The sequence below is a fragment of the Strigops habroptila genome, chromosome 3 (genome assembly GCF_004027225.2).
Source record: "Strigops habroptila isolate Jane chromosome 3, bStrHab1.2.pri, whole genome shotgun sequence".
Classification (NCBI taxonomy): domain Eukaryota; kingdom Metazoa; phylum Chordata; class Aves; order Psittaciformes; family Psittacidae; genus Strigops; species Strigops habroptila.
In genome coordinates, this window is record NC_044279.2 from 73,169,867 (window position 1) to 73,185,995 (window position 16,129).

General features: G+C 38.3%; 1 protein-coding gene across 1 annotated transcript in view; it reads left to right on the forward strand.

Moving 5' to 3' along the window:
* Positions 1–15,481, forward strand: part of RIC8B (RIC8 guanine nucleotide exchange factor B) — a 36,018-nt gene extending 20,537 nt beyond the window's left edge. The window contains 6 exon segments of the mRNA XM_030479331.1: positions 1,249–1,402; positions 1,727–1,822; positions 4,305–4,449; positions 4,602–4,746; positions 6,448–6,567; positions 14,396–15,481. Coding sequence (XP_030335191.1) covers positions 1,249–1,402; positions 1,727–1,822; positions 4,305–4,449; positions 4,602–4,746; positions 6,448–6,567; positions 14,396–14,507 — 772 coding nt within the window. The 3' untranslated portion in view covers positions 14,508–15,481.
* Positions 15,482–16,129: the final 648 nt, after the last annotated feature.

Here is a 16,129-nt window from a genome sequence, read left to right on the forward strand (position 1 = left end):
ACAAGTTTCCAAAAAGTAGAAGTTGTCTGAATTTCAATTGCTAAAAGAGCAAAAGGGAGATGGCACAATGCGGTGCAGCCACCCAGTCCGAGCAGACCGAAACCAGCACACTTTTTAGAAATCCCACTATGTTTGCTTTCTCTTTTACTAATTCTTTGTTAGGATCATATTAATAACATAGAAACTTAGGGCAGATTCTAAGTAGGTATTATTAAAAGTGTTAAAGGAAGTTGTTTGGAAAGTTTTCTCTATTCTTGGAATGCTTCTCCAATCCTTGAAACGTCAGTACTCATACTTCCGTTGACAGCTTTGAGGTCTGCACATGTAAGCTTAAACAGTTCTGTAGTATTTCTGAGTATATCCAGTTTGAAGTTTAGTTGGGCATCAGCAAGTAAATAATGACAGAATTCTCATTTTTGCAGCATCTGTGTAATTCAGCCCCATATTCAGGAAAAGTGCAAACGCAACTCTATATAATGAGAACAGGGTAGATAGGAAGCTCAAGGGATGTGTATACACCATACAAGAGACCCTTGCAAAGTAAGTTTCTTCTTACTCCGTTAAAGATGAGGGATGGACCCTGTGGTCTAATTTAAATCACTTCATGGATATTTGGGAAGTGCTCCTCTTTGTGCTTTGTAGAATGCAGAGACTGCCGGTTACTGAAAGTAGCGCTCAGTAAATAAACCTGAATCTTTTTTTAATGTGTTAAAAGCCTTCTGTATTTCCAATACACTGCAAGCTAAGTAAAAGTGAAAATATTTTGAGGACCTGAGAAATTGCCACCACGATCCACTGTTACAGGAGGAGGAGATGTTTTCTCTGGTGTGCTTGGTCATATTAATGATCGTAATACGGATGTGTTGTAAAATGTTTTAAGTTTCAAGGAGGAAAAAGCTCTGACCGCTGCAAATCAATGTGAGAGTTCCCCCTGCTGTCCTGCAAGATCAGCTGCCGTAATGCACTGCTGGATGCTGTGCCTTATCTGAGGGATACAGCATACTGTGGGGGCTGGAAGTAATAATGCTGCTGCAATATAGCTTTTGGAGCTTTTGTCTTTCTTTTTGCTTGTTTGTTCCAAGATAATGCATGCCGCCTTCCTTAAAACCCAGGGAGTAGAAAATAAAGCATTGTTTTGAGTTGCAGGGCCCCTTTTTGGTTGCAGTTGTACAGTTTATGGTGAGTTGTACTCTGTTTTTAATTCTTTCTTCCAAATGAATAATAATTTTTTTGTTAAATCTGTTTCAGCAATGCAATCAACCTCTTAAGCAATGTTCCTGTTTCTTGCTTGGATGTTCTTATTAAACCATCATCCCAAGAGGAAACAGATATAAAATACAATGGTATGAATATGGGAGCAATTCAGATTTTACTGGATTTCATGGAGAAGAGAATAGACAAGGTATGCGCTGCAAAGATTCTACACAATGGGGGCCTCTTTCATTAAAACAAAAAGTGCACACATGTAAAGTTTCTTACAAACCTTTCAGACAGTATTTAGCACAAATGTGGATGTCCTGCTTCTAGACTGTGAAACACCTCAAAATTGAGAGCAAACTCCTATGAACATCTGAAGCATATTTGTGTATGACTTCTGGCTCTTTGGTTATAACTATGTAAAGTTCATGTTTTGGCTGTCATATAGGACTTTATTGGAGGGTTCATAGGATTTGAAAAGGGAGATTTGCTCTTAAAAATGTTTTATCTGTATTTGGTTTTATTTTAGGGAAGCAGCTATAGAGAAGGTTTGACTCCAGTTCTCAGTTTATTAACTGAATGCTGTCGAACTCATAGGAATATCAGGAAGTTTATCAAAGCTCAGGTAAGTGAAATATTCATCAAAATTTGAATATGAAGCTAGTGACAAGCCTTCTGAGGTTTGTACATCAGTGCAAGACACTGACGCTTTAAGAGTACAAATGGTTTCATATTAAATTTGCCACAAAGTTCTCTGCAGTAGTTTCTTCTGTTAGGTCTCTGACAACTGTCAGCTGTAGAAATGATTTTTCAGTCATGTAAATCAATAGATATTATGGCCTAAATTCCACGGTACATTTTGTAGAGCTGTTAAATAACAACATTAGGGGTATTTCAAAGCTATATTAGTGTGGGTGACCATGGATCATGGGACCCTTACATCCAGCATATATAAAATAAGAATAAATCAGTGCAGTTAAAACTTTGCAAAGCTGTGTGGTAGCCAGTGAGGCTACAGGTGTTTTGATGGGATCTTCTTGAGCTTAGTTTGATCTCAGGAGGCATGAGTCCTTGGAATTGAACCTTGCGTACCACTGTGTGTCAGCTGTTCTGTCAGATTAAAACTGTCCCTGAACAGAAGCACACTTCATCACTTCGTCTTTTACAAGAGCTGTTCAGTACAATACAGACTGTGGGTAGGCTTTTTACAGGAAAAAAGATGTCTATGCCACAGTTAAAGATCTAAAGGATCTCTGTGGCTTGGTGGCTGGGTATGGCGTTTTCTGTTTGTTTTGCTGTTTTTCCTGAAGTCAAATGGAGAGAAGTTAAAAGATGAGCAGGGGAAAGACAGCTGAAAACAGCTGAGAAATGTTCTTTTTCCTGAGCAGAGGTGATTTTCGGTTGCATCGTAGATCAAAGCTGTGCCTGAATTCAGAAATGGAGTTTATAATGGAAAAGAGCATGTATTTTCTGCCTCTTTCATCTCTACCAGAAAAGTGGGTTTGGTGAATTTAAGGAACTTGTTCGTGCTGTTTATTGGTTTTGTTTGCAGCAGTTCTTTCCTAGGATACTCTTCTGATCCATTAAATAACATAAATAAATAAATTAATTGCAGAGCCAAACGTTCAGAAGTTAGGAAATGAAGTTGTCTGCATGTTTTTACGACATCTTGGCATCTAGATGTCAGGATATAATTGCATGCTGTTTCCTACCACAGGACCGCTGCCTCATATAGTGCACAGAATGGATGGATACTGCTAACTGCATGACTGGATGTTTGATATTTTGAATTACCCTCATTGTTAAGTGTTGGCCTTAGGCTTTATTTATTGTGCACTATTCAAATTCTGATCTGAAGACAGAATGATTCATTTCCTCATGGACTGTCCTATGACACTCATCACTGCATTAGTATTAGAGTACTTTGAAAACATTAATTCATTCTTACAGCACTCTGTGAAATAGCAGTCATGGTACTATCCCCATTGGGGAAAGTAAGCGGGGACAAAGTAAAATGGTTTTGCTAATTGTTTGAATACTTCGTTTGAAAAAGATGGGGTCTGTTTTTTTCAAAGTATTCAATAGTGTAGCATTCATTTGTTTAAGTATGAGTTCCCAGTGAGGCTGATTTCAGTAGTAATTGTGCAGTAATTTTGCACAGAACATGACATTTTACATTAGACACCCAGAAAAGAAAGGACCTGCAATTTCTTATGACAATTAGTGACATCTTTGGTTTCATTCCCTAGTAAAACATCGGGGTAAAACTATAGGAGTCTTCAGATCATTAAATCTTCCATGTTATAGCCCAGTTGGTTTGCAGATAATATCATATCCTGTGAATGTGAATAAAATTAATACAGGTTTTGAGTCTAAAGGCATATGTATAAGGAGGCAGAAGTTAGGCTGCAAAACCAGCCGTATTTCAAGCACCTCCTGGCTTTCTTCAGGGTTAAAGTTAATGATATTAATGACATTTAATGAGAAAATAATGTGTTTGAGGAAACGTTAAAAAATGTTTTCTCCAAAATTGTTCTGAAATATAGCTGGAGCTTTTTAAAGAGTGTTTTCTGGGAGAAGGATGTATTTCCTCTATACATGTTGAGCCCATTTTTGAAATTCATGGTAGTAGAACTTGCAGTGTGACTTCTTTTCCTGCTTTTTCATCATAAGTATATTAATTGTTCTGTATAAATTACCCATCATGTTAATATTGTAAGTTTCCTTAAGCTGCTATTTTTAATGCTAATGCCAGATATCTGAGTAAAACAAAGAAACAAAGAACATTAGGTCACTCAAGCCTGTTGGCCAACTCTTTGGGAATACTCATTGTGCTCTTAAACGCCTAATAATTGTCTTTCTTTTAAAAGTCTGTGTTTGGGACTGAGTACTCTTCTGCCCAGGATGGCAGACCAGGAGGCCTGAATATATTAAGAAGCAAGAGTCATTACTAGTGCATGAAGTATAGTTGGGTTGATTTTGTTCCTCCTTTTGAAGGAGCAGAGCTTACAGTATTTTCTTGTTCTGTTGGCTGTGTTTGTTTCTGCAAGGATTGGCTAGGTATTGCCATGCATTCTATGTTGGTTTTCCTTTTTTTGTACTGCTAGGTGTTACCTCCGTTAAGAGATGTATCAAATCGTCCAGAAGTTGGTACAACAGTGAGGAACAAGCTTGTGCGTCTCATGACACATGTTGACCTTGGAGTAAAGCAAATTGCAGCAGAATTTCTTTTTGTTCTTTGTAAAGAGAGAGGTAAAAATTACTTTTTCTTCTTCCTTTTATATAAGGTCTTGCTGTAGTTTGTGTATTTGCCTCTTGCTATAACGCTCGATTCTTGTAACACTACGCTGGTTTTGTTTTGTAGCTGATTATAGCTGAATGATTTTCTGTTTCACCCTTTGCAGTGGACAGCTTGTTAAAATATACAGGCTATGGTAACGCAGCGGGATTGCTGGCAGCAAGGGGCCTGTTAGCAGGAGGAAGAGGAGATCATTGGTACTCAGATGATGAAGATACAGATACAGAAGAATACAAATCTGCAAAGCCAAAGTATAGTATTGTTTTCAATTCTGCGTGTCCTGTTGCAATTGAGATGTTTTGACATACTTTTTTTGTTTCAACTTTTCCAGAGAGGCCAGTTTTGGAATTACATGTTCTTGTATTAACTACTGCCTCCTGTTGACTTCATGGTCTGATTATTGAGAAACCAGCCTCTGATAGTGACCATCATATAGTCAGATAGCTCCATGGGGCAGGGCTGGGGGGAATCACTATGAGAATGATTTAACTTCAGTCTGAAAAACTGTTTAACACTCAAGTGTGAAAAGAGATTTTTGAGCAAATTGTAGGAAAACAAAAAAGAGTAACCAACTCTGCAAGGATGGCTTTTGCCCCAGATTTTCCAGGAACTCCCATGAAGTTGTCAAACTCCTATTGTTTGTGGGGTATATCTCTATAACAGAGGAAATAAAGGTGTCAAATGTGGCTTAAGGTTTTAAGCAGGCCTTTGTGAAAAAGAAACAAACCTGTAGATCTAGTTTCAGCCAGTCGGATTGCCTGGTACTGAAATTTTCTGAAGGATCGAGTAGGTCCATAGAAGTCATGAATCAGGAATCCAGTATATGTGTTTGAAGGATTCAGTGATCATATAGGTGCTGTTGATTTTTATTAACTGATTTGATTTGGTGTTAGAGGTTTGTTTGTCATGTTACATCTGTGCTTTTAATTAGGTTCTGAAGGTGTCAATAGTGGGCATCTGAAGCGTGGTATTTTTCCGCTTTACTCAGTTTTCATTGAATTACTCAGACATGGTTAGGTATATGACGAGGTTGTGGCTGACTGAAAGATTCTTATTAAGGAATATGAATGAAAGACAGGAACTCTAAAACATGAGGTTTCTTCTTATTTCTGAACTTCAGGATTGCTTTTTTTCCCACTCTTTTGTCTCTGATCTTATTTCAAAAGCCTAACATCCAGTGATATGCATATAAGTAAAACTAAAGTATCTGTTTATTTAAAAGCTGACATTTAAATGACAACTGTCAGTTGATTTAGGCATCTGATTTTCTGTACTGCTTGTAAATGTCCGTGATTAAACTGCTTGAAAAGAGAATTTGCCCTGAAAGTGTTCTTTAAAACTATTTCTCTGCTTTTGTTACAATTTCTGTATAGCCATTCACTTGTTTTAACAGTGGAAATAAAACTGTCATTGTAAATTCTCAAAGTAAAGTAACCTTAATTTGGTTTGAGCAAAAATCAGCATAGGAGGGAATAGTCAACTAATTCCACAGTTCTTCATGGTTAAGAAAATGTAACTGGAACCTGTCTGTATTTTTAAAGATAAGCCTGTACAGAATTGGCTTCAAAGATGTATTGTCACTCTGTTTCCTATCTATGTCATTATTACTAATGACGTTGTTGTTATTTACCATCATTATTCCCTTGCTTTCAAACTGCTTGTGTATGGGTTATAAACATAACAAGTACTAGTGGACTGTGTATTTCTGAGTAGCTAACAAGAAATTAGTACTGTGAATCAACAAGAAGATAATATCACGATTCATGAGAAAAGGCTACAAAAAAGGTATAAATATGAAGGTTGGCTGTTTATATTAAAAGCTTTCATTTGCAGTTCACATAGTTTTAGTCTTGGTAGTTTCTGTTGGTGTGTTCCTTTTTCCACCTATCGTCTTGACAGATGGAAAATTGACATACTTAGAGACATAAACTGTCTTGTTTTTCCACCTCCAGCATTAACCTTATCACTGGTCACCTAGAAGAACCAATGCCCAATCCAATGGATGAAATGACAGAAGAACAAAAAGAATATGAAGCCATGAAGCTTGTCAACATGTTTGATAAACTTTCCAGGGTATCTGTATTATAGGCTGCTTTGAGGGAAGCAGTTCCTATCCTGGGTCTTTTCTAAGGTCTAGTGCTTCCAAACTGGTGCTATAATCAACTTCTTCACCAGGATTAGGGCCCTTTTAACTGCAGAGAAAAATCTTTAGCACTTCAAAGAAAAGAATAATATGGTAACAGGACTTCAGAGGAAACCTGTTTTGGAGAGGATTTGATCAGAATCAGGAAGATCTGGTGTTGAGGGGACCTGCCTCCTAAATGGATAGGCCGGTAAATGAAAAGAATTTCTCCTTTTAAAGTGTGGGGGACAGTCCAACCCCAAGACAAGTGTATTCTTTTCCCAAGTCAATGAGCAGCATCTCGTGGTAACTACTTAACGTCTGCTGCTTATATGAAAGAACAAACACAGTGTGAAAATATTTCTCATCAGAAGCAATAAATTATATAACGGAGCAATTAAAAGGGGATTTACAATTAAGAATTATTGTGGATTTATTAGAGTAGAGTAAATGTGGGCTGGGTTACAAATGAGCTTTTATCATTTCTTTTAAATAACTGAGGTAATGCCATAAAAGAAGGTGGTACTTAATGTGACATAAAGGTGTACATTATTGATACAGAAAGTTGATTTTTATTTCATAGCTTCCTGCATACAAAAAAGGAACAGTCCTGTGCTGTTAGGGTATAGCTTTTCTTTTTCCTTCTGGCTCAGTATGCCTAGAATTTGCTGGGTTTTCTTCCCCCATACTTGTAGCCATATTGGAGCAATTGCTTGTAGTTTGGTTTCTGTGGAAGCAAAGTTTTACGTTCTTAAGTCACACTTAATGTAATACTAATTTACCAGTGAATTGAGCTGTAGGAATTTAGGTAAATTCCTAAATTGAAGTGGATCATTCTTCAAACATGTGAAAACTCAGCAGCTAGAAATGTGTTTGTGTTTTGTGAGAGTCTGTGGATATTCAGACAAGATCTGTTGAGAGAAATTAGCAAGCCAAGTATTTTTACATCTCTATTAAAGATTAGGAACACAGCAAAAGATGGGAGAATCTGAATTTTGTAATAGCTGAAAAGACTGAATTATAAGCAGGAGTGAAGGCAGGGAAGGATCTTGGAACAACTGACCTGAGACCATCAGTGAAGTAATTGGATGCTTTTTCCACGTTATTTGCATGGAGAGCAAGTGTAGTATGTTACAGTCTTTTTAATAAAGAGAAGAAAATGCAGTGCACATGCAATGTTCATTGAGCTACTCTGTAAAACGGGATGATTGCGATGTAAGCTAGAGAATTAAGATGCTGAGCGTTAGGGGTACCACAATGAGATGACTAAATGGTCTAAAACTTTTTTAAAAGGAAGATTGAGACCGGAGATAAACTAAGACTGAAGACAAGTCTGTTGCTATCACTATAGCAGTTACACAAAAGTCCAAATGGCCTTACTGTAGCATAAGAGCCTTTTCAGTTTGGAGGATTGGAGGCACCTGCTGTGTTGCGTGCTTCAAACTGACAATAACTAAGCAGCTGGTGCCCTGTGTCACCACTTACCCTCTGGGCCAGTAGCTTTACTTTCACCTTGGGCATTCTGTGTCAGTTACATCCACCTGCAGTTTTTTCTATAGTATTTAGGCTGGAAACTCTTCAGGGCTGGGACTCTCTTTGTTGTAAGGTTTTTTGTTTGTTTGTTTTTTAGTATAGTGGTTACAATGGGACAGTGTTGTTGATGTGACCCCTTTTTAGGTGCTGTGATAACATGAATAAAATCACTTGACTGTTCTTCCCACCCTTTTTGTTTACTGAAAATTGGGGGGTGAGGGGAAATGCTGGCAGGAAGGAAAAAGAAAAGAAGACTTAGTCTTGGGAGGCGGTGGGATGTTTTTAATGAATGTAATTGAGCGCAATTGTAGGGTTTGCAGATGTTAAATAAAATGGGAAGCTGCCAGTCCTATAGACAAGAAGAAAGAGTTGTAACATGCTGATAGTAGTGGGAGTCCCTCCATGCTTTTTGAATTGAACACTTCTGCCTCCAGCTTGAGCCCTTTGGTGCTCGGAATTTTCAGATACTTAAATCTACCAGTGGAATGCGCTTTTCCCCCTTGGTTTGCAACCTGAAATTTAAACTGGAGATTGATTCTGGATTTTGAATCTTGCTTCAAGGCAGACTGTTGGTGGCAGGTTTCCTACTTCTGCTGGTCTTTGTTGTTGTTCTTTGAAGGAGAGGACGTATACCATGAACTGAGCAGTTTGGTGGCAGTGCTTTGCTTATAAAAAGAGGAGGAAGTTGGACAGGGAACAAACAGCTCCTTCTTTTAATCTTGAATGAGTTTATGTATCTGTGCAACTTGAACAAGAGCTTAGAGTGAACTTGCATGGTGTACAGCCAAAACTGGTTTGCTTAGTACGACTTGTATTGTCCCGGTAATGGAAGCTGAGCTTTGAAGAGCTAGCATGCTTTTACCGGGAAGAAAGGTATGAAACAAAATGAAGTTGAAGGCCTGAAGAACTTGCTTTCCTTCCTGACTGATGAGGATTATCAAGCCAGTTTTATCACTGGAATGTTCTAGATTTGGCTTTGGACTGGCTCTGTATCGGTTTTGTAATGTTACCTTGATGACAAATTGAACTCAGAAAAACAAATTTATAAAACAGTACTACTTCATTGAAAAGTCATAGCCTGCATTAATGGCTGCCTGTTTACACTGTGCCCTTTGTACGGGTTTATTGAAACTAAGTAATAAAGTGGTATTTTCTCCCTTGTTCCAGAAGATGCCAGTGGATTTTTGTTCTCCACGTTTCTCTTTATCTTCAGCACTGGCACTGAATAGTTGAAACTGGTTTGAGATGATGTAGAACTGATGCTATGCTTTTGTGGTTATTTCAGGTCTTAGTTCCAAATTGTTTCTGTTCTGTTAGGTTGTTGGTATGGTTAGGCTGTTCATGGGTAATTGACCATTGACAAGGCTAAATTAAAATTAATCACCCATTTTGTTTTATCAAAATGCATGGAGGAAAGCTGAATATTTGTTTGTGAACCCATTTCTCCAGCCCCAATATATTAGCATAGACTTGGGTTCTACAAAGCTTTTATAGAAATTAATATTTTGCTCAAATTCAGCTAGATGAGATTACTTTTTAAAAATCATTAACTATATATAAATTATAAGTGTAAATGAAGATGAAAAATCTTGATTACTGCAGCTCTTGGAGATGTAGATGTTACTTAGGTAGTTTTTGGGTGCCTGAACTTGGCCCTGAAGTACCTCTATGGGCTTTGTCTGCACTAAGGGCCGATATGATCTTCTTGATTCATTGAGAATTGTTTGGTGACTGTTAAAGCAGTGTCTTGTGTATGTGATGCACATCTTTCAGCTTTGAAAAAACTCCCCGAATCTGCAAAAGATTTAACTGGAACCTTTCATTTTTGCCAAATACCGAGTTAGCCACCTTAAATCAGTGTGGCACAATATTCTGTCTGCTTATATAATAGATTATTTGAGATACTCCGTGTTAATTAAAATGTCTGGAAAAAATGCTAGCAGTTTTTTCTATTATAAATGGTAGATAGAATTGTATATTAATTGACTAATTTAAAATGTCAGGATGCTTTTTCCAAGCCAACCTTGTATTAATAGCAAGAATCCTTTTGCTGATGAAATGGTCTCCAATTATCACGGCTTGGGTTTTGTTGTACATTGAACAGAAGTCAACAAAACGAGTATGTAAGAGAACCTGTTAAATAAGCAACCATACTCATTAAAAACACTAAATTAATCATAGGATCAATGAAGAAGGCAATGTTACATAGGGTTTTTTTTTTCTCCCCTTTCTAGCCATAGAACAAAATAATGTTACATGAAAGGATCGGAACTATTATGTAGTACTCAATTATAAGGAGGTGAATAGGTCCCTAACATGCCATTTTATCAAAGGAGCAGACTGGTGTTTACATGATGGCTGTTTGATTACTGACACTGTCATTAATTCTGTGTGTCAATACTGCCCTATAGCACATAGAGCAGACAAGAAAGAGTTACCCTTCAAAACAAGGGAATGATTTTTGAGTTGTTAAGCTAAATGGCAAGCAGGAAGCTAGAACTTGTATAGATACATTTGAAGGGACTCTTGGGAGATCTGGAAGTGGAAGAAGAGAATGCATTTTACCAACTGTTTAATTATGGTGTGTTTCTAAGTATGCTTGAATAGAATGCTTTGTTGCATTTAGAAAAATTAATGTTGCAAGAAGGTGTATATGACTATGAGAGATCACAAAAGGATGTTCAAATATTTCAAATATGTATAAATACACACATTGTGTACTTGTATATGTCTTCATGGATACAGAAGTATTCCCACTGCCACCTACTGGGCTGAAGCAATCTCTTTCTGCCCTATAGATGTACTGTAAACATCCAGTTTCTGGATAGTGAACTGTCTTCTGAGGCTATACCTGCCAGTTTCTGGTGCTTCCCTCGCCACCTTGAATAGTAAGCACATCCTCAGCTAACCCAAGTTGTCAAAGTTCAGTTGAGGTCTCTAAGCAGCCAGTGCTGAATGGGCAGAATTGCTGAGGCAGGCAGAGCTGAGACCATTCACACCAAGTAAGGATCAGCTAACTTCAGTATGGTACTGAAGTGATGCCCTTTGCAATCCTACCCAAAGCTCTGTTATTTAGCAGATAGTTATTCCAAACTTCTGAGGCTAGCTTTGTAGGCAGTCCAGATGTTTTCAGCTGTTTGTCTCCCTTTGTATTTTTCCACTTTGAAAACCAGGAGTAAGCTTGTGTGGTGTTCAGAGCTTGCAGTCACGTCTTTACCAGTGAAAGATGCCTGTTTTGTACCATTTTAGGACTAGATTATGGTTAGGAAAAAACAAGGCTGATACCTGCTGCTTCTCCTACTTCTTTTGGTGGCCTAGAATATTTGCATCTTCACACACTTCAGTTTCACTGGGTAGCATTTGTCTGAGGAAGGATGTATGGAGTTCATCCTTCTCATACAGAGAGAACTTGTAACAACCATCTTTCATCCTACCAAGGACTTGCAAACTAGGAAGCTCCTGCAGGAACAGAGAGGTAATTGGTAAATATACTTGTTATTCTGTGAAATCCGAGCTCAGCCTAGCTCATAGTTGAAGCCTAGAGAGAAGGAAATGCGTTGGGAATGAACCTCAAATGCACTACGGCATGATTCATAACAGCGCACTTTGAAATGAGTACAGTGAACTGAGAAACAGGCTTTTGAGCATCACCAAAGAAGATACAAATGCATGTCAGTGACTCAGACTTCTGCATTACATTGTCATGCAAAACATGTAACGTGTCATGCAAAAGACCCCCACAAAAACCACAGACCAATAGTTGTGCATATGGATTTCTTATCTATTGCATCTGGTGTTCAGTGTCTCTCCAGATGACTCACCAGGAGAGAAAAACTTTGTGTCAGGTTCTGAAGTGTGTGTAGCAGGATGTAAAAGTGAAGCACTAAAGGGAAGTGCAGAGACGGAGCTATGTCTTTGTAACTGACAAATGGTGAAATAGGACTTCTTGACAATATTTACAGATGCTTTGTAAGGATCCCTATGTGAGGGAGGCCCCCACATAAGGGGACTTTGGACCATGTTTTTCTCTGTCTCTCTTTCCTTTTTCTTGAACTGTTTCTTTACCTTTAGTAGCCATTATATTTTATTTATTACTAGTAATAAACTGTAAATTACTAGTTAATGATGTGACTGTGACTTCTGGCTGCAGTGTTAAATGTTGCAACCTAAGAGTATGTGTTGTGGTTTTTAAAACAAAAATGTCGGATCCTCTCAGCTTAGAAGGCAAGCAAAGGTGATTTTGTACTTCGTGGCTGTGGTTTTACTTTTAGGACTTAAAAAAATATAAGCAGGGACTTACCAGGTTATTCTCTAGAAAATAAGTGTAATAGTTCAGTATTGAGGCTTGAACTTGAGTAAGTGACATTGAAGAATTGTTGCAAGATTACAGATTTCAAAGGACAATTGGTTTATATTACGGTGTTTAAAAGCCAAAAAGGCCTTAGATGTATAGGGGAGTTTCCTGTGAAAAAAGTCTTTGCTATTAGATGCAACTCCAAAGCGCTCTGGCTTTGCCTAAGGGGACCCTGACAGCAGGCAGGCAGGGTTGTGGTTCTGTTTGGACACTGGATCTGCAGTCTTCATTTTTTGAGCCTTTTCAAATCTGATTTGGGCAGAATCTGCATGCTGTAGGTTGCATTGCCTGAATGAAGAGGACTTGCTGTCAGACCTCAAGCATAGCAGGCTATCTTTAGTCTATTTGAAGATAGATTCTACACACACAAAGAGGCAGAGTCCAGCCTGGGCTCTTCAGTGTGGTCATTACAAACCTTCCCTGGCCCCCAGCTTCCCACCCAGGCCTCCTTAGCCAAACCACAGCAGTTTCTCCAGGTCCAGTTTCTCATGTATTGAAATGCCACGGGCAGTGGGATTTGCGAGCTTATCACCGTAGTATCTGATTGCCACATCTGTGCAAATAGCCAGCATTTATCTTGCTGGTCTCTGCTCTTCCTGAGCAAAAGAAGACTCTTGGAGAGTTAATTTAACTGCTGCTTGACTGTACCATATCCAGCGTGTGCATGCCATGGAATTCATAGAACCACATAGAATAGTTAGGGTTGGAAAGGACCTTAAGATCATCTAGTTCCAACTCCCTGCCATGGGCAGGGATGCCTCACACTAGACCATGTTGGCCAAGACTCTGTTGTGGCCTTTCTTGCTGTTCCAGTGGTTGTGTTAAGGTTAGCTTGCCAGCTGTGTGCAAACAATTTCTGTCCCTTTCTTCAGACAAGGTAGTAGTGCAGACCAGGCAGAAAGCTGGTGAAATGCCTTTGCTTCCCCATTGAGTGATAGAGTTTTATTGTCTGTGGCTCGGGAAGGTGGTATATATGTGTTAAACTGGCAGTTTTAGTGGGCTGCCTTTCAAGCAAGGGGTAAATTGACATCAAACTTCTGCTCCTTTATTTAAGGTGACTCCTGAATATTTAGAGGTATTCTCCTTTTATTTTTTTTTTTTTTTAGCAGAAATTCAAAATGTTATCTTTGCCCTTACAGCTTTTGCCATAATCCACATATAAATGAGGTGATAAAAAGTAAGGATTAAATAAATCTTTGCTAATACTTTTTGATTGGCTTAATCAATAATTAATCATCTCTTAGATGAGGCTGTAGCTTGTGGAGTAGATATAATTGGATTAGCTGCTGAGAGGCCTTTGGAGCTTTGAAGAGATTAAAATGGCTGTCAATCCTGTAATTAAACTGCCACAAACAAAAGCAATAGTATTAGAATCAGTCAGCTTTTTTTTTTTAAATGAATCAACAAGTACTTACACACCCTTAGTAGTGGGGTAGGCAGAGTCTGTTCTCGTAAGTGATTTATTTCCTTTAATAGATTGAATATGTATCAAATTATTGCTTTAATTGCCTGGGCACAGAGGGCAGGTGAAATTCTAGGAAGAAATGGCTGTCAGGGAACTTTTAGAAGAAAAGCTAGTTTGTGTGTCTAAAACAGTAACCTGCTCCATGTCTTGAGCCTATTAGGCACTGACTTTTCATGGTGTCTTTAATTGGCTAAGTAGGTTTGGCCTACATGAATGAAGTCTTTATCTGTCCTGCTCTTCCCCTCCCACCTATTTTGGAAGGTTTTTTGTTCCTCTTTCTTCAAAACAGAGGGCTTTAGCAGAAATAACTTCCTTTTAAAGGCTCATTATGTACTAAAGCATATACTGTATGTGACTGTATTATACACGTGTGAATTGATATGTGTGCATATGCTAATATATATTCTTCTTTTAAATCTCTTACAGAGATGAGCTTATAAAACCAATGGGAGTGCGGCCGGATGGTACAATGGCTCCTTTGGAAGAAGCGGTCAGTCAGTACCATACCAACAAGCAGGACAGTTCAGATTCAGACTAAAGCATCACCTGCTTCACCCTCAATTCTCCTCTAATCTACACGTTTCCTTAGAGCCACAACATCTTTTATCTAGGCATTTTATCCTCACATTAGCCAGCATTACTTTAACTCTTCTATTATTGGGATATTTAAATATGGTATAATGTCTGAATTTTTATTATGTATGTTTAAAGAACATATCAACGTATTAGTTTATGGACTTTATTAATTTAAAACTAAACGTATTTCAAAGGGATAAAAAGTGAAAGCCTACAATGTAAAATGAAATACAAACATTTCCATTTTCCAGAATCCTGTTTTCTGAACTCTGTAGGTTTTCCCATTCTTGATATTTTATTTTTTGTATTGTCTTGCCAGTCTTCCCCTTTATATAATTGTAATGAAAGAAGCATGTTTGCTTAATGGCATTAGGAGCAGAGGGTGTCTAAACTTGGAGGTCTGACTGACCCTGTGAAGCTGCTTTAACTGATTTTTTAAAATGCCACTGGATTTCTTACTTTTACACACTTCTGTGGTTAAGCTGCTGCTTACGATTTTACCAATGTGTCAGTCACTGACTGCTGCTAAAATTACCTTTAAATTGGGAACAAGATGATATCTGTTGTTGGTCCTACCTCCTCTCCCCTGTTAAGACCACACGAATATACCCCTGCCCCCCATCTTCGGTTAAGTAAAAACATCCCTATTCAAAGCAGCATTCAAGTATGTACACTTAAATGTTGCCATGAATGGGAGTGGACTAAAGTGAAGTGCATGTGCAAGTGTTTTACTGAATTGGGGCCTACTTTTGGAGATTAACTGGTATGCCTCACTTGAAGGAAAGTCAAACTAATCAACAAAGAATATTTCCTTTTAGGGAGAACTTAGGAAGCAATGGGATGGAGAATGGGAAGGTGGGAAGGAGAAGAAAGTGTCACTTTCGACTCTGTACTCTTTTAAAACAAAGATTAAAGTTTTAGACGTGCTGCACCACTGTTGTTGCCTCTTTGCTTGGTTTCTTCCTCTGCATATTAATGAATGAAATGTTCTTACAGCATGAATTACATGAAGAATAATCCATGTCTAGTTTGTAATTCCTGGGTTTATTGGTTTGGGGTTTTTTATCAGAAGCAGACACATGCCATTCCTTCTGAACGTTTCAGAGGTTGGTGGTTTGTCTTTGCTTCCTATGACTTGACACTGGTTCCCTGAACTAAAGAATTGGGTGTTTAAAGACCTTGTGAAGGGAGGACATGGTATGAAATCATGCTATGGTTTCCTGTGTGAGGAGCTTCCACAGATCTCTAGTCTCCTGAAAGGACTAAAAAGAAATACTGTAGCAGGTCCTCTCAGCAGTTAGGTTTGTTTTCCCAAAGGACCCAGCCCAGCTGTAGTAATGCCCTTTTTTTGAGGGGTGGGGATGGACAATAAAACCCAATCAAAAAAACCCCAAGGAAACTTAGGGACATTGTGTACATTTCTGTATGCTGGGACCTTTCCGAATGTTAAAATGAGCAAAGTTTTGGGTTGTGACTTGACTTGGACTATACTGACTGCTGCATCCACGTGGAGCATCACGATTTTCATCTGTGTTCCCACACAGCAATAGCTAAAGTAAACCCCATCCATGTACCGATAATACT